The sequence below is a fragment of the Callospermophilus lateralis genome, chromosome 10 (genome assembly GCF_048772815.1).
Source record: "Callospermophilus lateralis isolate mCalLat2 chromosome 10, mCalLat2.hap1, whole genome shotgun sequence".
Classification (NCBI taxonomy): domain Eukaryota; kingdom Metazoa; phylum Chordata; class Mammalia; order Rodentia; family Sciuridae; genus Callospermophilus; species Callospermophilus lateralis.
In genome coordinates this window covers 121063504-121087262 of record NC_135314.1, presented here as the reverse complement: position 1 = coordinate 121087262, position 23759 = coordinate 121063504, and the positions used below count along the sequence as shown (strand labels likewise).

At 46.4% G+C, this 23759-nt stretch overlaps 1 protein-coding gene across 1 annotated transcript; it reads right to left on the bottom strand.

Moving 5' to 3' along the window:
- On the bottom strand, positions 1 to 23353 carry Rbp2 (retinol binding protein 2). The gene is made up of 4 exons (XM_076868616.2): positions 23278 to 23353; positions 8307 to 8485; positions 1627 to 1728; positions 1 to 51 (listed from the first exon to the last, which is right to left on the bottom strand). Exons 1-4 carry the CDS (start codon positions 23348 to 23350, stop codon positions 1 to 3), a joined length of 405 nt encoding a protein of 134 aa, XP_076724731.1. The 5' UTR covers positions 23351 to 23353.
- Between the last annotated feature and the right edge of the window lie 406 nt (positions 23354 to 23759).

Below are 23759 nucleotides of genomic sequence, written 5' to 3'. Positions count from 1 at the left end.
TCACTTCTTTTTGAACACTTGATGGCACACCTGGTCACCACAGGTCAGCTCCTGCAAATGTCAGAAAGTGGATGAGTGGCTAATAAGCCAGGATTTCCAGTTACCCAGCACCCGGCCTTTGTGGTGTCTGGGGTAAGGACTGGGGGTTGGAATAAAGAGGACACTTAGTCATTTTGGGCAAAGTGCATTCCTCAGACCCAATCTACCGGCATGCCCTGCAGATAGCAGTAATTTGATTTTTGACACTCGAATTGAGCTTGAACAACTATAAAAATGAAAAATGTAAAGAAATGACCCTCTGGGGCGGGATTTTTCCTGCTCCCATGATTAAAGCAACATGGCTTAATTTATAAATGGTAGTGGAGTCACAAGGGGAAGAAGGATCCAGTATGCAAAACTGTTAGGAAGGCCAGGACTGGAGAGGATAAGCTGCCCTTCCATTCTGTAAGCTTCTGGGGCTCTGGTGATCAGACTGGTGCCTGACGGTGGCACAGTGAACTGCAGCATGGTTCCCCCAGGTCTGGCCCTGTGGCTGACCAGGTACTGCTTTTCATCCAAATAGAGAGAGCCCCAGATCTTATCTGCCCCTCACTGATCTTTGAAGGAGGAGGGGGAAAAAAAAGGAGTGTGGGGAAGACCACCATGCTCTTTGCAGTTGGCAATAGATCTGTTGTCTCAGCCCCAGGTACCACTGGGATGGTACCAGGATTAAAAAAATCCATCATACAAACCAGTGCAGGTAGGGAAAACTGTCAGTAGAAAACACCGAGAATGCTTTCCATATATCATCAGCTGACACTGCCTCTGAAATAAAGACCTCAGGTGAAGCAAGTCTGGCTCTGAAGGGCACCATGGTGACCTGGATACTGACACTGGAGCCAATGACCGCCTGGGCTCGGGATAGAGTTCAGTTGGTAGAGTGCTTGCCTCGCATGCACAAGGCCCTGGGTTCAATCTGCAGCACCCCCCCCCCCAAAAAAAAAACCCAGAACCAAACAGCTCCATAGGAGAATGAATGAACAGACATTGATTTAACAAATGCATGAAGGAGGGAAACATTTTTCAGCATTTGAATGCTGGGCTTACAAATTGCCTTTAAGATTGAAGAATGAAAAATTAAGCTGTCCAGATAGTTTATTTGAAGATAGCGGCCATTGTTCCTACTATTCTGTTCTAGTGCCAAATTAATCTGAAGTATTTTGGGGTCAGGCAGACATACCTCATGATAGGAGGTCAGTGCCTGGGGCAGCCCAGGCCCAAGCTCCCCCTTCCACAAGCCATCCCACTGTCATTGAGAGAGGGCCTGGTCCTGCCCTCCTCCAGGGCATTTTAATTCTGTGGCTCTTTAACAGGTTCCCTGCATTTCTCCTTGGATCTTGGCTTCCTAACTCAGCATTTTCAACTTGCTTTTTAATTGCGGTCGTTCACAGAAACAGCCATATAGATTTTCTTCCTGGAGTCCCCTGAGCCAGATGGCAATGACTTTCTAACTATATGACCACATACATTTGGCTGGAGCTCAGGGGAGGAACACAGAGCCATTTTTCTTGTCAAAGCCCCTGGCCAGGTGGCCACGGGAGCTCGTGTAGGCAGAGTGGAAGGAGCTAGGCAGACCCCAGGACTTACCAAGTGCAACTTGTCCCCCTCTATCCATTGCCTCCAGCCACGATTTGGTTTCTCCCCCTTTTGCACAGCCACGAGGACATCGCCTTCCCAGGTGATGAGCGTCTGCAATGACAGATTCCCAGGCAAATCACATGTGAGGTCTTGAGAGACTGAATATGCCAAAAGCTGTAGCTACAATCCCTGCAGCCATTGCCCGGCTCCTGCTGGCACTCAGCCAGTCAAGGTCCTCCCAATCTCATTTTCCACACACACCCCCCATTGCAGCTAAACTGACTGACCCAGGCTCCCTCTGTTCTCTTTTAAAGAATTTTATGCTACCATTTTATCATATGGTAAAGATAGCATTTCAGGCCAGTGGGGAAAAGACGACAAATTTGATGGTGAACAACGTAAAATTCCTGGAAGGGGAAAATTCCTCAAAGTCAACAGATAAATAACAAACCAGGAAAAAGAACTATAGTGTCGCACCAAAGACCTGATTTCCTTATATATAAAGTGCTGCTGTAAGTCAATAAGAAAAAGATTGCCAACCTAATAGTTCATGTCTACAAAGGCCACCAACAGTGTACCAGGGGGGGAAAAAACCCTAACAGATGACTTTCCAACATAAGAAAAATATATTCAACCTCACTCACAATAAGACAAATGCTAATAAGACTGCTTTTCAGAGACAATTCATCCTGTGGTCAAAGACAAAGACTTTTGCTAACACACTGAGTTGGAAGGGAACGTGGAGAAGCAGGTACCCTCATACCTGGCAGGTGGGAATAGAAACTTTTTCAGAGGGCAATTTTATATTCCCCTTCAAAATAAAAAATTGCATATTATCTTTTAGAAATTCTACTTCTGGGAATTTTTTCCTACAGGAGTCACTTTGTCAGGACTGTCCTCTGTAGAATGTAAACGGAGGCAGAGAAGCTCCTTAATTAATCCGGGAGGTACCTTCATGGCTCTCTTGCCAGTGTTTTTATCTAGAACCATATGACTGGTCCTTGGTTCCCTCCAGGCAATGAGGCCAACTGGTCAGTAGCTCAAGGACAGCAGTAGAACTCATGATGGATACCAAGCTGAGCTGACCAGCAAGGCCTGTTGGAACCCCAGAGCATTCCCACCCCTGTGCACAGATTTACAATTATACACCCTCCAAATTCTTCCTTCTGTTCTCCACTTTCCTTCCTAATGCCATCTGAACACCTCCATTCCCCCAGGTGGTCCTCCAGGGTCACCTGCCTCTGTGACTAGAGTACACCTGCTTATGCACCTGCCGTCTTTTGTCCTTGGGAATGACCCTGATGCTAGTTGGTTGTCTTGTAAGTATGCATGAACCATTTTATACCTCTATGAGCAATATTATGCTACAGGCCAGACGTTTACTTTTTTCTCTATCTTGTAAACCCAGTTGGTGATAAACTGACCTGTGGGTTCTTGATTTTTTTTTTCTTCCCACTATCTTGTGCATTCAAGTCTGTTTTTTTCGGCACAAATCTGTTTTCTACAGATTGTTAAATCTCCCTATTTCTAAAATAATATTTGACCTTGACCATATTATATACTTTATGTACAATTTTATTCCTCCCCATTTTCCTCCCCAGTGCGTTGAAGCATTGTTTGTTACAGCAAAGGACTGGAAGCTTCATAAATTCTGTCAGAGTGTGGCTGGTTAAATATGGTGTGGTTCTTCCCTGCTAGGCAGCCAATGAAAGAACACAGCCACAGCGTATTGTCTAAATTAAAAAAAAAAAAAAAAAAAAAAGCCAGGTGCAGAGCCCGTGCATGAAACAAGGGGGTGGGGTGGGGAGCCTGAACGGAGATGTTTATATGTGTTCCCTGCAAGGAGGTAAAAGAAGCCCTTAATGGTGATTTTTCCTTAAGGAAGGACTGAGCCAGGGGGCCAAGGAAGGAAATTTAGCTTTTTGCATGCATTAATATTTCCAAGAGCAATTTGAAAAGAAAATTCTACATTCTTCTAAAGGGAAAATAAGTCTCCTTTTCCCTCAAGGCCATCCTAAGCTTCACATCTTCCAAGGTCTTAGAGAAGTTCTAGTCACAGGCTGCTGTCTTCAATCTTCAGGGAGGGAGAAATCTCTGGAATACTCATTTGCTGTTGTCCATCATTGGTCTAGGACTTGGAGATCTCTCCCAAATAGATGACATAGAACTCTTGTCTTCCATTCTCCCTCCTCCTGTATGGCCTGGCACCTGATGGTCGCTAATACACGTTGGTTGAGTTGATGTCCATCTCTCTCAATAGGCAGAAAGCCCCAGGATAGAAAGGCTACATTGTTGTGCACTTCTGCAACACCACACTCAGCACAGTGACCTGCATTGCTGGATAGGTTTTACAGTTGATTTTGAGATAAATCCACTTGCCCCCTTGTCTTAAAGAAGGTCCCAAAACAATGCGCAATGACCATCAAGATGGACAAGATATGGTCAGTGTCCATCGATTTGACCATCTTCTCCATTGAGTTCAAGACCCTGAAGACAGGAAGGGGGATCTGATTCATAATTTTCTCTCTAACTCCTGTTAGAGGCCTGGTGTATACTAGGGGTTTAGCAAATTTTATGCTATATGGAAGGAAATAAAAAAAAGGTTAGCCCAAGTGGACCTGTCCTAATATTTTATTTCAATAATTCATATTGGGCAGCAAGATGAGAAGTTATTCTGACCCTAAAGTAAATTGGTTTCCAAGGAATCGTGGAGATACTTACCATATGATAGACTTATTCCTTCACAAAATAGACAAGGAGAAGCAGCAAGGTCAACTGAACTAAAACTCAGTGGGCTTTTGGTTGGAGCCCTCCTTCCTGTGTCAGAGGAGGTTTAAGGAACAGACTCAAAGGTTCTCAAAGATCCTGAGGCTGAGGAAGGAAGTGGATATAAGTGAGCAAAGCGGTTGCTTCTGAGGAAGAAGATGAGGAGGGAGGAGCCCCAGGGATGAGTAGGTTTGCATAGAGTAAAAGAGAGAAGCCGAGCCCCACTGTGATGTCCCCTCTCCCAGCGTCCAAGGCTGACATTCAAAACAGCCCTTTCCCTTAGTGAGATACAGGTAGTGTATCAATGTTCAATTTGCAGAAGTTGATACCTGTACTGTGGATACAGAAGAAAATATCCTGATTTTTTGGGAAGTGCATACTGAATTATTTAGGGAAAATGCATCTTTCAGAAAACAGTGTGTATGTTGGGGAAGGGAACAGGTGCTAATGATAAAGCGAATGGGCGATCTCCTGGTGAAGAGTAGTCAGGCGGTCTTTGCTATATTCTTGTGACTTTTCTATAAATTGGAATCACTTCCCAATAAGTCCTTTTAAAAAGGAAAATGGCATCTCTGAGAGCATTGAAGGAGGCTACCAACATGCTCCACAGGGCTAGTGTCCCTCCCACCACCTGCAGTGCCCGTCCTCTTGCAGTCCCCAGTGCCACCCTCCTGAGGAGGCAGCTTTGCCCCTCCTTGGGGTCCTCCCCTCTCCTCCTGGGCACTGTTGGTCGTAGCTGCTGCTATCCATACCACTCTTCCAGCCCTTACTGCCTGCTCCAACTCTCACTGCTTATTATTTTTTGTTGAGATATAATTCCCAAACCACAAAACTCACCCTTTTCAAGTATACAATTCAGAAGGTTTTTGCAAACTCACAAGGCTGGGTCATTATCACTGTCTGAGCCCAGAACATTTTTATCACCCCAAGAGAAATCTTGTACTACGAGCAGTCACAGCCCACATGCCCTCCACCCTCCACTTCCTGTCTATGAATTGGCCTATCCTGGATATTTTTGCATAAGTCGTACAACACGTGGCCTCTGACATGTGGCTCCTCTCACTCCGCATCTTTTCCAAGCTCATCCACACTGAGCATGAATCAGCACTTGATGTCTTCTCATAACCGCTTGAGTCCCCATGTTTCATTCAGGGATATGGATTACTTCTTTATATTTTATTTTTCTTTTGAGGTGGCTTGTGTATTTTTGAGAAAGGCTTTAAACCCTCTTAGAAAGAAGTCAGAGTGGGAAGTTAGGAATCTCGATGACCCACAGGAAAGGAGGAGGGATCTCTGGCCCCTTAGAGAAGGTCGGGCTTCATTGCTCCTACTCTGGGCTGGCACAGAACTGGGCATCTCAGGGCCTGTAGGGCCCCTGCTGTCAACCACACATATCTGTCCTTCAAGACAATGAGTGGGGTTTTTCCAGAGGATTCCTGAGGGTGACCAAGGAGTCGAGAAGCAGAGCCCTGGAGAATATGAGCACGAGAATTACCAGTACTACACCCCCTGCACAAATGCATACGCGCGCACACACACATACACACACACACACACACACACACACACAGCTCAGGTGTGCCCTTGGCCATGACACCTGAGTTAGATTGACAGACTCGCCCACCCTGGCATCCCCTTCCAGCTGCAGGGTTCCAGTCTAGTCATGGGAAGTGAGTGGTCCCATGGGCAGCTGCCCCGTGCTGTGGTTCTCATGGGAATGGACCTTCATCCAACTGGAGGTGATACATCTCAACCCACAAGTCGTGTGTGTGTGTGTGTGTGTGTGTGTGTGTGTGTGTGTTTTACCCCTGGCTTTCTGCCACAGGGAAAGAGGAGACAAGCAGTGGAAAAGAGGTTTCTCCCTCTCTTCAGGGCAACCTTCTGATAAAGAGAGGAAGGAGAACGGAGAGTGGAGGGGAGAAGATGTGCAGGTATTGATGGTTGGGTCCTTTAAAGGTCGGGAAAGGTGGGAAGGGCATCATTTATTTCAGGAAGAGTGAGTTCGCTGCCATCTCTGGTAAAGAATGGGTCAGGTCAGAGGGGACAGGTCAGATTTCAAGAGCCCACGCCCTCAACTGATAGGTGAGGGAAACGGAATCCTTTTGAACTGATTAGTTTGGAACAGCAGACTGATGCAAAAATTCCAAGACAAATTTTCCTATCTGTGGTGGTGTCTGATGAGTGGCTTTTCACCATAGTTCAGAATCGCCTCAGTCCATCATGCCTCAGGGACAAGGGACGTTCCAGGGTGCCCGCTCTCTTATGCCAGAACTGCTCTGATAGAATTTCCAAAATGCTTTTGTCCCACCCTTTTCCTTTGTAAGGAGCATTAAATATAATTTATGCCGAGATGGCCGAGATTATCAGTGCTGCAGGATGGTCTGAGAAATGTGTCCTGCTCTCTTGGCTTTAGAGTCAGCACCAGAGGCTACAGCTGTTCCTCCCACCCCAGGAGAGGGGCCAGAGCTTATGGCCCTTGCTTTGGGAGAGACTTCAAAAGAGCTCATGGCAAAAGGGAAAACCAGGGTGGAAGGCTCCTTCTTCACTGGGGCTATCTCTTGCTGGAGACAAGGACATACATACCCAGGACAGAATACTCAACCCTGCCCTTCCTCAGCTTGGGAGCCAGATGGTTGGTGGCTGAGTTGACACAGAGGGAAAGAATGCTACGAATATCCAGATTTCCATCCTTCTATAAACTGCCCAGACAGACAGTGAACAGTCAATGGCACCCAAGATACATGACAAGCCAGGGAACCTTCCTCATCTCCTGGACGTGTAATCACCAGGGCTCGTTATGAAGTTAACGATAGGTGGGGGAGTCCTTAAGTATGACTGAGCCTTGATTTCTCCCCAGTCCTGTTTGAAGGGTTGCTTTCTGCTTGCTTTTGGGGTCCTAAGTATCCAAGTACAGTAGTCTCCTTATCTATGGGGGGTATGTCCCACAACTTCCAGTGGATAGTGCTGATTCCTATGTATACTGTGTGACCAACAGGGCTACTAAGTCACTAACTAGCCCTCGGTAAGGTATACAGTATAGATCTGTTAGACAAAGAAATGCCTTACGTCCCAAATAATAAGGAGCTGGCAGTGTGAGAGTTCATCATCTTACTCAGAATGGCTTGCAATTTAAAACTTATGAATTATTAATTTCTAGAATTTTCTATTTATGACATTCGGACCACAATTGACTGTAGGTAACTAAAACCATGGAAAGTGAAATCTCTGGTAAGGGAGGACTACTGTAGTTCATGCAACATGGCCTTCGGATGCACAGAAGGTTTCCTAGATGATGTCCTGTGAGTTAAGGCATTTCTAGGACAGAAGCCACCAATTTGCCAGAAACTTCCGAAACTTACCAGATCTATCTAAACTCTGACTTCATGCAGTCTACTGATTTTTGTTGTTGTTGTTGTTGTTAATCTGCATATTTTTCTTAATGAAAAAAAATTTTTCGGCCAGTTAGGATCATCTACAATTAAGATATTTCATATAAAAATGTTTGAAATTTCAACATCTCTTGAAAAATAAAATATAGATCTGGCACCTGGGCCTCATTCCTCCATTGCTTGGATGGGAGCTGAGCAGGGCTGCCACGTTGCCCAGCGGGCCAAAGCCACTTCCCTTGCCTGTGACACTCCACCATGACCCCTTTGCTCTGCCAGCCTGCTCATGCATATGTGGGGCTGGGGCTGGGGCTGGGGCTGGGCAAGCTGCCTTCGATCCTGGGCAGGTTGCAATCCTTTCATCTCTCCTGAACCTGCCTCTTCCTTCTACTCAGTTTGCAATCACAGCTCATTGCCAGCATCAATAATTCCATTCTGGTTTCTCTTCCCAGGTTTTTCTCTGTCATTTTACCATTGCTAAGCCCAACTGCTTCTGCACAAAGAGCGTGCAAGTGAGAGCCATCGGCCCGTCAGTACCTTAACATGCCTGCTGTCCAGGCCCTTTGTGTGCTCGTCAAACTCTACCCCGACAGTGAAGTCCAGGTCATAGTTGCGGAACGTGCTGTTGGTTTTCGTCTTGAAGTTATCGCCGTTTTGTTCGATGATCTTTGTCTGAGTCAGACGTACTGCGATCTTGCGGGTGGCAAAATCAATATCTGTTGGCGAAGGGAGTTGTGGAGGTTAGGATGCGCTCAGCCACACTCATTCATGTCTCTAACAAGGCCAAACCGGAGACAGGGATCAAGTGGGAAACAAGAGTTGGCCTAGATCGGGCCAGACTGGGCACCACAGGCAATTGCCAGGAAAACAGAGGAGCCTCTTGGCATCTCCTCAGGAGCCCCGAAGGGAGGGAGAGGTGGCAGGCAAAGCTCACCCAGAGCTGGGGCGTGGCTCTCATTGCACAGGCACGCGCACACCCACCCCTCGAGGATCCCATTGCGCAGGCGCGTGCACACCTACCCCCCCACCCCCGACCCCTACAAGGCAGCGCTCCATGCTTCCTGATGCATTGGGCTTCCGCAGTGAAGATTTCATGGGTTAGAAGAAAAACTACTTTGAAAACCCCCAGTCTGGATCATGGGTAAAGATGAAAACTTTTCTACATGTCCACAGCAGGGAGGGATAATTACAAACTTTTTAAAAGTCGGTTTGAGGCTTCCCCAGCTAAGGGGTGCTGTCCCAGTTACAAACCCCCAGCATGGTCTTAAGTGTATCCTAGACAATAAGCGCTGGCTCCCAGACTTTCTTTTGTTGTTTTAAAGGAAAAGATTAATAATCATTCAGCTTTTTAGTGAAAAAATTTGAACAAATCAAAGTAGAGTAAAAGGAACCCCTTGTTCTCATCATCCAGATTCAACAAAGATCCAGGATGTGCCAGTATACTCTAGATCTATTGTTTATTTTGCTTTGATGTGGTAAAGCATATAGTATCTATGTCTTACCAGTAGTTAGTAAGAGGGAGAAATCTATTTTTGAATAGAAACATTTAATTTCCTAAGCTTTGCATGTTAGAGAAGAAGGTCCGTGCTGAGTCAGCCTTCTGGCTGACCTCTGTCGAGTATACAGTGTCACTCAAGCCAAAAAGTCTTTGTCCTGAGGAACCGATCCAGAAACAGGATAATTCTGAAACTGCCAAGTCCCTATCCATGCTATGAATGTCAGCGCCTTAGAGTTTAAGCCCCCTTAATGCCTGTGAACTCTTCACATATCTTTGGATGCCAGTCTAAATCTTCATTGCCCCCACCCTGCTCCCCAAAATCCCCCTATAAGGTTTTTAAACCCAGAGAAATTTATTCTTTCATAACCCCCAGGGGTAAGAATAGTCTCAGTAAGAAGAGTGCCAATGTATTGAGTTCTGTCCTCAGAATTCCCACCCCCTGTCTGGAGTAGGAAGTGACTGAACTCCTTATTGTGTACTGTCTGATAAGGGACCAGTGCTGCTGCACCCATGAGAGAGGCCAGCAGGTATCAGCAGTTCAGGGCGCTCCTGAGAGCTTGGAGAATTCACATGTCTGCCACCTTTCCCATAATGGGCAACCATCACTTTCCCTCTCTTTCTGTCTCCCTAGTTCCTTTATCACCCATTTCCTTTCAGACTCTTCTGGTCACTCTTAACTCCTTCCAAAGGACCACAGTGAGACCAAGCTGGACCACCAAGCTAACAACTCACAATAGAATCACATTTGCTCAGGGTTAGTCTTTTGGACCCCCAATGGTATAAAATCAGATTTGAACCTTAGGGAATAATGTTGAGTAACATTAGGTAGTTTGGGAGGTAAAAAAAGATTCATACCTGCAATTTAAGGTGAAAGGAGAAATAGGTTCAAGTTGGCATGAGAGGGTGCCTGAGTGCCAGGGTCTTGCTCACCCAATTATTCCCTACAATTTATGGAGTACTTGTCATGTCTAAGAATTCAAAAGTGGGTCCACAAAACAGTTGCCCTGAAAGACCACCTAGGAAGATGTTAAAGTTGAAGATTTCTGGGTCCTGCCCCAGGCCTAGAATTCTGGTGGTAAGCCCAGTGATTTTAAATCCTGGACTTACTCATAGAAGTTGTTTGGCGGAAGATCTCCATGGTTTAAAAAAAAATCGAAAACCACTGTTTAAGCACCTCCTCATCATGTTCTAGGTGAGGAAGTGGAGGCTTAGGGAGGCCAGGACTTGTCTAAACATATAGAGCTGAAACCAAAGTTGAAGGGGCTTGGTAATGGTATGGATGTGCAGAGGGACCCAGTGGGGAGGAGAAAACAGTGGTTTTGAGTTTGAATGACCATCTTGAGACCAGGGAAATAAAAGAGGGAACTGATTTTATGGAGGTACTGGGGAATAAAATTAACCAAATTAAATAATGTGCATGTATGAATATGTAATAATGAGTCCTACTATTATGTGTAATTATAGTACACCAATGAAAAAGATCTAATTTTATGGTGAAATATAGCCGAATTTTAGGTAAGGTCAATAGGGAGGGCATGCTGGGTGGACTCTTGGTAATATTTGGGGCTGATAATTATCATATTTTTTGGAGTCTACTAGGAATGGTGCCCCATAGTAGAACCTCCTTTGGGAAACCTTGCTAACTTCATTCGTAAAACAAACCCACAAGCTAAGTATATTTTGTTAGGGTTTGGATATGAGGTGTCCCCCCTGCCCAAAGCTCCTGGATTAATGCAAGAGGTGAGATTATTAGATTATGAGAGCCAACATAATCAGTTCATTCTAGTTTGAATAAAATGACTGGGGCAACTACAAGCAGGTGGGGCGTGGCTGGAGAGGGTGGGTCACTGAGGGCATGCTGTGGAAGGATTCATCTCCCCTGTGGCCACTTCCCTTCTCTCTTTGCTTCCTGGTTGCCATGAACAGAGCAGCGCTCCTCTGCCATGCCCTTCCACCATGATGTTCTGCTCATCTTTAACCTAGAGCACTGGAGTTAGCCCACCATGAACTGAATCTCTGAACCAAAGTAAGCATTTCTTTCTCTAAGTGGTACTTATAAGGTATTTAGGTAACAGTGACAAAGAAACAACAACAACAACAACAAAAACCCTGACTTAATACACAAATTGGTACTCAGAAGCAGGGTTGTTGCTGTGACTAACTTCTCTATGTGGTCCAGAAGTCTTTGGAAATGGCCTGTGGGAAGAATTTGGAAAAGTTTGAAAATTCAGGCTGAAAACGCTTTAACGTGTTGTAAGCAGAGCTTAATGGGCAATTTTGGTGGGAGCTCAGAAGACCAGCATACCAATAGGAAGGCAGAATGTGCTCATGAGGTTTCAGAGGAAAACGAGGACCTTTTGGGATTGGACTAGAGGCCATTCATGTCATGTTCTAGGAAAGAACTTGTCTAGGTCTTGCCCATGTCCTGAGATTTTGTGTGAGGCTCAATTTAAAAGTAATGGACTAATTAATCTAGTGGAGGAAACTTCAAGGCCCCACAGCATTTAGTCAGTGGCATGGATTTTGCTGGCAGCTTTTAGCCAAGCCTACCGTGAGAATTCAGAGCAGATGGAAGAGCCCAAGAATTTTTAAAACTTTCAGTTTGGCCAGATAAGTGTATGTTATGTAAAAATTGAGGCCAAGAAAGTTTGTGGTGGTTGAAGAGATTATAGTCACTAAAGAGATGCTAAGTGCTTGACACAGAGAATATAGGAAAGATGGCTTGAGGGCATCTCAGAATTTGGAAGACCACACCCATCACAGACTCAAGGGTGTAGAAAGCAAAATTTCTTTAAGAAGAGATCATGGGGTCATCCTGGTCACACAGCAGGGCTTGAAAGTAATTTCACTATGCTCATCCACCCAGACACTGTGCAGCTGTGATCCCAAGTGGCCCAGATACTGCTTGATCATGCAGAAGGCCTTGGCATCATTTATAAGGTGCTGGTTCTGTAAGAATGTGGGATGTTGGAGTTAAGGGGCTGTGAAGGTTTCCAGCAATATTTCCAAGGAAAGCCTGTAAAGTCAGGCAAAGTGTAACAGGGTCAGAATCTCTGAGATGGTGATGAGTGAATTTGTGAAGCTGAAGCCAAACTGAGGATAGATACGCCAGGAATTAAGAGATTCTAATAACATGAACTATCTGCCAAGGAAAGCTGCAAAGGCTGAGGAGGCAGCCAGACGAGGAGAGAGAACATGAGTGCTGCGACCAGCAAGACCAAAGGGGCAGGATGGCTCCAGCCATTTGGAGAGCACATCTTGCCACCATGTGTCTTAGATACTGTATGCAGATTTATGAGGACCGTCTGGTTTTTTATCATGCTTTGGTCCCATCCCTTCTTTTAATGCCTCTATTCCTCTCTTTTGGAATGGGAATGTTTACTCTGTGCCATTGTATTTTGGATTGTTGCAACTTGTTTTTAATTTTTACAGAGACTCATAGCCGAGAATTTGCCTTGAGTCTCAGATGAGACTTTGGACTTGGACCTTTGGGGCAATGTTGGAACTGTTAAGATGATGGGACTCTTGGAGATTGACTAAATGCATTTTGCACTGTGAGATGGACATGAGACTTTGGGGGCTCATGTTGTTGGGGCTTAGAATGTTATGGTTTATATATGAGGTGTTTCCCAAAAGCTCTTATATTAACACAGGAGGTGAAATTATGAGATTACGAGAGCTGTAACCCTCATGTCTATCCTAGTTTGAATGGACTAACTGGGGGATGGGTAACTATAGGCTGGTGCATGGCTAGAGCAGGTAGGCTACTGGGCGAATGTCCTGGAAGAGTGCATCCTCTCGGAATCCCCTCCCCTTCTCTGTCTGCTTCCTGGCTGCCATGAATGGAGCAGTGTCCCTCCACCATGCCCCTCTGATGTTCTTCTGTCTCACCTTGCTCCCAGAGCATTGGAGTCAGCGCACCATGGACTGAACTTCAGAAACTGTGAGCCCCAGATAGAATTTTCCTCCTCTGAGTTCTTCGCAGGTATTATGGTCACAGGGATAAAAAATCGACTAACTCATATTATGTCTATTGTACCGATGAGGAAACTGGCTCAGAGGAGTTGTGTTGTTTGTCCTGGGTTTTACAGTGTGGGAGCAACAGAGATGGCATTTGTACCCAGGACAGTCTGTTTCCAGGTTCAAACTGGACTCCAAAAGTGCTGGGAGGACCCAGTTAAACCACTGTCATGTGTGCACTTTCCATGGCTGCCCCAGGTAGCGCGACCTTCTGATTCTTGTTAAAGTTCCCCTGGAGACCCAGGGATTTCTGGATGCAGCTGGATGAGCTCTCCCTCTTCGAGGCAGTTTATGTTTTGCAGGACACTTGCATGCTGCCTGCCAACAAAAAGCAATTGTTTTCTAGGCCGAAGGCTCTATAATAAGTCAGAGCTGGAGCGATCGCCCTCCACCCACTGTACATGCTCTGACAGTTCATTTAGCTCCAAGTCCGTGGCTTAGGGAATGGTACACGAGCACATCAGAGCCACACAGCCTGCAGGGCAGGGGATGCAGGGTGAGAGAAAGGCTCTCTCTGCTGCCCTGTGCTGTGAGCCCTTGGAGGCTTCTGGCGGCCAGTGTCTGCAGAGCCCAGAGTTCCTCATCTCAGTTCTATGAGAAGTTTAGTGGTCAATAAATGGACTCATTATTAACTCAGTTTGGGAAATGAAGAATTGAAACCAAGAAAAGCTGTTTTCTGCACTGAGAAGCATCACAGAGCCTTTGAAATAAGAAAGATGCTCTGTGACTCCAAGGAGGGATACAGGAGGCAGGTTTCCATGATCTTCTGTGGCCACAGAGCCCCTCTGTGGTGGGACATCCAGCCTTCCAAATATTTCACAAAACACCAAATGGAAAGGACTGACAGGACCTTTTATGAGCCACTTATCTTATCCACTTTGGCACCGAAACCATGGAAATATGTGCTGTTCCATTTTTCTCCCTTCAAGACCACTGAGGTTCTCTTTAGACAGGACCAAGTGGTCAGATAGTTCTTTCCTTTTCTTTTTAAATGTTGTGTATTTTTAAATTTATTTAATACCTCTATTCTATTTTTAATTTTAATTTTAATTTTTGGTGCTGAGGATCAAACCCAATACCTCAGACATGCTGGGTAAGCGCTTTACCACTGAGCCACAACCCCAGCCCCAGGTATTTCTTACTTAAAATGGATCCTCCCTTGGAATTCCTAAAAGCCACTAAAGAATTCCTTCCATATTCTAGTTAGTATGAACACATCCGTGGGGGAGAGGGGCTAGCAAGAGGCTAATATGTCACATGCAAACTCAGATCTCTCTCTTTCTATCCTAGAGATACACTCTAGCAAGTCAGGTGATGTCTGTGTGTCTAATTCTAGTCCTGTGGCTGGACAAGTGCCTTCAGATCCAGATCCCTGCAGCCATGGTGGAGCTATTAGTAACTACATTGGGTTGCGTGAGGATTATGGTAAAGTTGATGGGGTTTGTGAAAATCTTTGCCCAGTGGCTTGCATTGGTGGCAGTGGCTGCACAAATGATAGTTGCCATCCTCACAATCATCGCTACTAAGCCTAGGGTCCCCCAAGTCAGCTTCTTCAGAATCTTTTGCATTTTTCCAGATGTTCTCTGAACATTTGCTCCGTGAATCCTGTTGCAGTCCTCCCAGCTTCCCATATCTCATGAGGCCTGTCCCCAGCCTTGCCTCCTGCAGCCTGTCCTGCCCTCCTCACCCTCTGCCCAGGCTGCACCCTTTCACCTCCAGGAGACACTACTGGGGCTTCCTGGACTTTTTCTTGAGGTCGATTATTCTGTCTTCCTTAGTCTCACCTCTACCAAGATAAAGACAATGCTAACCCTTTGCTCTGTGTGCCCCCCACAATCAAACACAGTAGATGCTCAAGAGATACCGTGGATTGGCTAACGGAGGCAGCATGGTCCACGACAGTGGCTCTCAAGATGCCAGCAGCAGCAGTGGAGCCTGGGAACCTGTTAGAAGTGCAAATTCTGGGACACATCAAAGAGAAAATTCTGCAACCCGTCCCAAAAGCTCTGTGGGTTGAGCTCTGCTTGTTCTTATAAGTCTTCCAGGTGATTCTGTATGCACCAAGTTTAGTACCACTGGTATAAAAGAATGAGGAGTGAGGGGTAGATTTATTCCTGAGTCTCCAGCTATGGTGACCTTAGAGAAGTCATTTTCCCTTTCTGAGCACCAATTTTCTCATGATAAAATAAGGGGTTATTGTGGTGACAATTTAGTAAACAAGATGGTGAAATGCTTTTTGCAGCATTGGGGAACTCATGGGTCTTCACATTGGCCTCCACCCTTGACCTTGACTCTTTGAGTCTAGTAGGGATCATAGCAGTATTTCATCCAGAGCAGCGTTCTCGTATTTATGCATCATGTATGTGCATCCCTAGAGTCACCTGCCACTCCATGAAGCAGCCCAAATAGTGACTGACACCTCCCACTATCGTCACAGCCTGTCATGTGGCTCCTTCTCCAGCCTGGTGGGACATTTCCCTGCCTGGATCAGCTTCCTCCCTCTACAGTGTGATTGAGCGGTTATCTCCTGCTCTGGCCCTCTGTGCTAAAGTCCAACCTGTGCTAAACCATGTTGCTACAGCCACAGTTGGGAACGTGGGCGGGGGGGATAAACAGAAATCATCTATTAACCAGATGAAATAAAGAGGAGTGCTCCAGGCAAAACACTAAGGAAGAATCGGAAATTACAGAGAAATTTAGAACTGAAGTGTCCCCCAGCAAGTGAGTCTATTTTCACTCTATGGATGTGGAAATTGAGGCTCAGAGAATTTAAGTGGTGGGTTCAGAGTCACCCAGCTAGAGAGCAGGGCTCCTACCAGTTTCCCTACAAACACAGACTGTTTGTCATTCACAACTAAAAAGCTCTCTAATAAAAATCATTGCTTGTCCCTTGTTGCCTGCAAAAGTGGATCACAGCTAAAAATGCCTATTGCCGAGAAAACGGGTTTGGCCCTGTAAACACCAACCCTAGTCAATCTTCCTGACCAGTGCCCGGGGGCGGGGGGGGGGAATCTTATTAGGGGTTCTATGCAAATGGAATCAAGCATCACGTCTTCTCCGTGTTGAAAAATGGCTTGGCCTCCCGGCCACCCTTTAGTGTTTGCACAGGCCAGTTAATCATGTCACCTCTGCTCCACCCCAGGGAAGGGGGCCAAATATTCTGCTGGTAGATTCGTTGTTGGATATTTATAATCAAAAGGGTTTAACTGCAGCTATAGAAAACACACACACACACACACACACACACACACACGGATCACAAAAACAGTTCCTCTTTGAACTTTGCAGAGGAAATTATTTTTCTGGTATGGTATTTTAACACCAGGGTTATCAAGCATGTTTTATCTGCTCTTCTGGATTAAAGGTATCTCTGAGCCTGATTTATAACCAGGTGAAATGAATTTCTATCTCAGAAGGAAAGGTCCAAAGGCAAGCTATTTCTGAATAATATATACGGCTTATAGCTGCGGCAGAAGAAGAAGGAAAAAAAAAAACAACACTACCGAAGTGATTTTATTAAAGCATACTTTTCATAACTGCATTTTGAACAATACAAGCCATAACGTTGAAATATGAGTATGCTACAAAACATTAAAATGCTTTGTAATGTGCTTGTGAAAAAAATCTAAAGTTGCAGGCTAAAAGGGCAGCTGCTTTTTGTAAATTAAAGAGCAGAGATGCACATGTATTCATCACACGAGATCTGAGAACCACTCAAAGAGAACCATTCAGCTTCTGTGGGCTTCGAACCTGGACTCTTTAATTCTCAAATCATTGGCACTTTTAAGCAATTGTGAGAAGCAGAGTGGAAGAGCAATCTTCTCCTTTTTTTTCCATACCATTTCCTCCTCCAGAGAACACAATTAAGGAGGAATTAGACTGGCCCCCTGCCTGTCTCCTTCTCTCACTCCCTCCTAAACAGCAGGGGTGGGCTGGAGACCCTGTGTCTCCTGCTCCTGCACCCTGGGTCACCCCAGGGTGACCAGGAGCATCCCTTCTGTCTCCATCCTTGACTCTGCTCTGAGCTCGAGATCTTATGTCATAGTCTAGAGCTCACCACTGGGATGGGTGTTAGGGCAGACATGTAGCCAACACCTGCAAGGAGGTCATTAGGAAGCGACCACACTTATTGTTGCCACCTGACTTTTCCCACCACTCAGCACTTTCCATTTGAAAGTTCTACCAGGTACCACATGGTCCAAGTGAAGACTTCGACAAGGTGTATAACTTTCTTGATTTTCAGCACTAGCAGGAATTCAGTTGACAAATAGATTCATCCTATCAGATGTTCGTTCATTCATTCGTTCGTTCGTTAGTTCATTCATTCATTTTTCACCCAGGGATTCTGAGTGACCCTCTTGTGCTCTGAGCACCCTGTCTGCCTGCTTTTGATGCCTCCATCCTAACAAGCTTTGGTCAGAGTGAAGCTCCTCCTCTCCTACCCCATGTGCTTGGTACCCTGCCCTAGATCCGTGCTGTGGAAAGCGTTTGTGTTAGATGGTAGAAACAGTGCTCCTGTCTAGGACAATTTCCCAGCCACACGTGGCCCCAGGCAAGTCTTTCCACCTCTCTGGGTTTCAGATTCCTCACCCTGTAAAATGGAAAGCACCCCTTTGGTCTCCATCCTTGACTCTGCTCTGAGCTCGAGATCTTATGTCAATATTCTCCTTGGATGTGTAGTGAGCATCTAAAACCAAAGTCTGCAAAACAGAATTCCTAATGCACCCCCCACCAGCCTCTGACCTCACCCACTCGCTCCTCCCCAGCCTTCTCCATTTCAGGAAGGGATCACCATCCTCCTGGTTCTCAGTTCCATACCCGGGAGTCATCTTTGTCTCCTCCATTTACTCTCATCTGCAAGCCCCCTTAAGGTTCATCTCCAAACTGTATGCTGGACCTGTCCTTTCTTCTCTAGCCCCACAGACACCACCCCAGGCCAGGCCATCGCTATGCCCTTCCTGGACAGCATAGCAGCCTCCGAGTGGACCTTCCTGCTTCCTGTCTTGCTCGACTCTGATTCATCCTCTATGCTGTACCCATCTTAGGGTCACTTGGCCTGACCTCTGCCTGCCTTTCTAACCCTTCCCCCATCTTCACCTTCCTCCTGCTTCCTACTCCCCAACACTCACCTTCCTGTAGCCGTGGCTCCCTGAGCATCCCTACAGCCTGGGCACTTGCTGACCCTGTGCCAGGAATGACACTTGTCCGCTTCAAGACCTGGCTGCTTTGTCACCTCCTCAGATGGCCTTCCCTGACCACTCACCCCCCCCCATACCATTATTCTTGTTTATTTTCTTGAAATCACTCACCACTACCCAAAGTCATTTTCAACTGCTTGCTTGCTCTCTGCCTCCCGCACCAGCAGGTAAACCCCCTGAGCACAGGGACCTCTGTCCTTATTCTATGGCCAGTGCCCCGAATACTTCCTGATGTGCCGCAGGTGCTCAATACATTTGTTGAAAACGGAATCAATTAAATTAAATAATGAATATAGAGCTCTAGCAACAGGGATTTTCATGGCATGAAAATAATATGTGCTTGCACCCACTGCTGATGCTAGACGGAGGGCTCATGAGCATTTGCCGGGTGGGGTACAGTTCAGTGGTACAGCACTTGAATGGCAAGTGTGAGGTCCTAAGTTCTGTCCCCAGCATCGCCACCATCACCACCACAGCAAAACCCGTTGGAACAGAATTTTGCACAATAGCCATGTTCAGGGATTTTCCTGGCAGAGGAGGGAGCTGTCTGATTTTGGTCTCTAAGGCTAACCCTTTCCTAGTGGAGCTTTCCAGAGACCCACCAGAACTGCTTGCCACAGGTGCTGCTCTTTGAAATCTGTGATTATTCCTTTAAGTGCAAAAATACAGACGACCTTTTTTGAATTAAGAGAAAAATGGGGTTTTCCCAAATTGTTTATTTATGGAATAAAAGATCATCTAAATTTAACATTAAGTAATTTTAGGACACACACCTTCCAATATACATCACCATCTTCACTATTAAGTTATAAGTTATAAAAATTATAAGTTTATATAAGATTTTCATTTTCTGGGTTGGGTCTTTCCTGATGGTTTCCCACCCAGTCACCAAATGTAATCTCTTTCCTGCTCTGGACATGTCTACATCCTCCCCTTCTCAGCACGGCTCCTCCTGTCTTTCTAAGGCTGCAACAACCTCTCCAGTGCTCTGACAGTCTCCTCTGGTCTAGTCCCTCCTGGGATGGCAGAGTGAGTATGATGACCCTACTCCTGGCCACTGTCTAGTTGCACTTCTTCCCAGGGGCCTGTCCTTAAGGGATGAAGCCCAGATGTGATAGACCACCTTGAACATCCTGCCATCTCTGACTTTTCGTTCACTCCTTTCTTGTGCTTTAGCTCTGACAAAACAGCCCCTTCTGGTCTGTCATGCCTGTGCCCTTGCACATGGCCATGGGACCATGCCTGCCTCCATCTCTGCCTGGGACATTCCTCTCCTTCCTTCAGAACCCACCCAGAAATACTTGGGAAGCCTTCACTGACCCCTGTACTGAAGCCCCCTCCACCATCCTGCACACACGGCTTGTTATGATTATTCTTTGTAACTCTTGCCCTTTTGGGACCAAGGTACCCACTGTCCCATCTATGACCAATTTTTATCTTCTTAAATTCATCTCATTCTACAGATCATTCTTCCAACGTCCCTTTGATGTTCTTCCCACTGAGGGTTCCCCGTAGCTTCCCTCTGAAAGCAGGTAGGGTTTGCAACACTCAGACTGATAGAATCTGGTGGCAGTGATACTTGCTAGTTTCCAAGGCTGGGTCACAGCAGGCCAAGCAACTTCTACCACCTCTCTCTTTGGCTAGAGAAGAGGCCACACGGGGAGACCACAGGTAGATGTTGGCACATGTTCATCGCCTAGCTGAGGTCTCAGCCACCAGTGAGCACCAACCACCAGACATACATGTGGGTGAGGATGCCTCTGAGATGACCCTAACCTCGGCCACTGTCCAATTGCACTTATTCAGAGCCTGTGAGCAAAAACCATTAGGATGAGCCTTCTCGACTCTAGAGCTGTGACAGGTAATAGATGTCTTTGGTTGTTTCAAGCCACTATATTTTGGGACAGCTTTTCACAGTGGCAGAAAACAAGAACACTGTTTGTGCATGATTGTCACATAATGATCTGCACCAGTTTGGTCCCCCTGTGAATAGACAGCAGGTCTAACATTGCTTTAGGTGACATCCATCTCTCCTTCCACAAACACATGCCAGAGCTCTGGCACTGGAGTCTCCTCCTGGGAAGAGCTAATAGACTCTCTGCCAGTGCTCTTTAACATTCCTGGGATCCATCCTTGTGCCTGTCCTCTATGGCCTTCCCTTTAAAATGTCCCCATTTCTCCTATTCCCCCATCCGACCTGAAGGAGGACCTCAGGATGTCACAAATCCCTCAGGATGAGAGAGTTCACCAGCTGCTTGCCTCAATGTCAGGAAAGAGCCTAGAGCCCAGGTGTCCAAGAAGGCAGGAGACAGGTGCCATGGTCTGACCCGTGGCTCTTGTTCTTTGACCTCATGACTTGATAATTCAAGGCAAACCCAAAGGTTGCCACGGTGTGTCATTCTCCCGAGGCTGGCAGCTGAGTCACATGGAGGAAGCCAGTGTGTGGCGTGTCACTGGGAAAGTGACAAAGCTAGTGTGCTGCCCAGACCCATATCTCTACAGAATCTCCCGACTGAGCCAACAACCAGAGCCTCAGAGAAAGCCAACTTCCTGGCACAGGGGGCAAAGGCCTAAGAAAGTGACAGTTCTTAGGTAGGGAATGACACCAAATCCAGTGGTATTTACATGTCTAGGGATTTGCAAAGATGTCCACACATGCCAAGTGTCTTAGTGCTCAAAGGGCAAGGAAGGCAAACTTCATTGACTTAAGTGTTGGGACAGCAAGCCTTCCCTGTAGCCAGGCTGTGGAGAACACTGCACAGACCCGCTGAGCTGCTATTCGCAGGTTGGACCAAGGAGGCAGCCACACCTCACCTGCTTCTGGCTGAGCCTCTAGAGACCTATCTTCAGTCCCTGCCACCCAGAGGAAAATCAGGTTCCCTGTCTCAAGGGTGGGATTTCTGTGTAGAACATCTTAGACTCCAGATGGGACAAGTTCCTCAGGCTCTGACACCCTGTGGGCTCTTGGCATCTGGGTTAATCAGGCTACAATCATGTCCACATTCCATGTCTAGCTAGTACCACCACCTGCAGGATTCACTCCAGTCGGCAAGGTGCCTGCTATTCCTCTGTGCTAAAGAGACCCTGGTACAAGGGGATCAAAGAGTTTGCTCATTAGAATGAGATCAGTGCCATATGATGTTCAATTGGAGGTTTTGACTGAAGCTCTAAGAGACAACGAGTAATCAATACTTAAAAGATGGAGACACCCAAATACTGCATACATGACTCGTGATGCCCTCATCCACATCATATATGTTGGTGTCAAAAGGTCCAAAGGAAGACTGCTCTCGGGGAGGATTTCTTGGACAGAGCTGTTGGCACACCCTGCAGCAACCCATCCCTCCACAGATTCTCCCACCTTAAGCCTGAAGAGTTGGGCTCTAGGGGCTTACTTGCAGAGCTATAGGACAAGTGGAGACTAGGGTTTCTAATTAAAGTCTTCACAAGAAAGAGCAGAAAAAGATACAAAGGTGCTTTCTGATGCTATTCTGTGAGTCCAGTGTATTCACCATGTGGCTGAGACCCTGAAGCTTCCCAATAACCCTTGTTACAGTGCTTCCCATTGTTCCAAACACAATCACACCCAACACCATCTAGAGAGACAGACAAGGTTGGAACTATTATCCCTATTTGGCACCTGAGGACACTAAGGTTCTGAAAGGGTAAAAACTGGTTTCAGGTCACAGAGTAAGTCCTCGGCCCCACCTGGGGTGACCACTCTTGGCTTCCTCACCTGCATGGCATTGTTCAGGATTATAGATCTATGCTCCAAATCAACGACCCCTGCATAGGTTTAGAATTCCATTTCTACTGCCACTTGTGCAACAGGGACAGGTAGAGCCTGAGAGGAGGGTTTTGGCCTCCTCTCCCCCAACCCCTGCCTGCCCAAATATGTAGAGGGAAAATTCTGATAGTCCAGAGGAAAAAGAAAGTTATGCAGTGCTGGAAGGTTTTGGCTGAAGCTCTAAGAGACAACAGGTATTCAATACTAAGGAGAATTAGAAAGGCCAGTCCAAAGCCTTAAAAGATGGAGACACCCAAATACTGCATACATGACTTGTGATGCCCGAGAGCTCTAAGCTCTGTCAAGTAGGAAATGCATCCCAGCTTTCCTTAATTGTTGGCATGGTAAACATATTTATTAAGCTAGAACTTACTCAACTGCACAGAAAAACCCATGATTCTCCTTCTTGGAGAGATCTCCCACTATCATATCCAGAGTATTGGGCCTCTGATCCCACCTGCTCATAGCCGGATAGGGTATGTGTTCCTGCCAGCCCCCAAGAGACCCACCCTACCATCAACTCAGGGCACACTGAGAGGTAGCCCAGATAAGCAGAGGGTGGTTTGACCCACGTGACAAAGCCTCTCCTAGCATTCTGTGGGCCTGGTTTTCTTTAGGCAGAGGAAGCTTGCTAAGTGTCCTTTACAAGGCTGACAAAAGAGCCAGCAGGGGTCATTTGTGTATAACGTCAGACCCAAATGGTTATCAAAAGATGGCCACCACAAGGCAGGACGCAATCGGGTTCTTCTTTCGAGTTGGGTCTTATCGTCTGTGTGTGGGTGTTTTCTATGGGTGAGGCACTGTGCTAAGGAATCTTATTTATTATTATTCCCAGATTGCAAATAAGGAAATAGAACCTCAGAGGATTTGCACAGATTATCTCATTTTTCACAGCTGTAAGGAGTGAGGAGTGAGGATTTGCATACAAGTCTGTGGATCTGTCCAGAGGGCCAGACTGATGTTCTCTCCATGTCCCCTTCCCTCCTGCCCCCTCTTCCCTCTTACCCAGGGCCTTCATGTAGCCTTCAAAGTTGTCATTACTCTCCATCTCCCAGGTCCCATTCTGGTCCCTCGTCATGGTGACGGCCTCTGGTCTGGTGTGAGTGTGTGGAGAAGGTCGAAGAGCAGGCTGCAGGGAGAAGGTATTGAGAGGAGGTGTTTTTATAGCTTAGTGGACCAGGTTTATGGCTCTGAAGATAACTGATTCAAAGGTCATATGTACAACTCAAAGGAACTTTCCTTTCCTTGGCAAAGTTCAGCAGGTCTGTGAGCAAATCAGGCACAAAGTTCTAGTGGGGCCAGACGTATGTGTCCCAGTGACCTCCACCATATGCAGGGCCTGGAGCAGCTCATTTTTGGCTGGCTGGGCTCCTGCAGAGCCCCTGACCCCACACAGAACACTCCATCCAGTTCCTGAGGAAAACACATACCCAGTGTCCACCCACATATGCTACAGGCTACCATCTCTGGGGCTCCAACCAGGACCC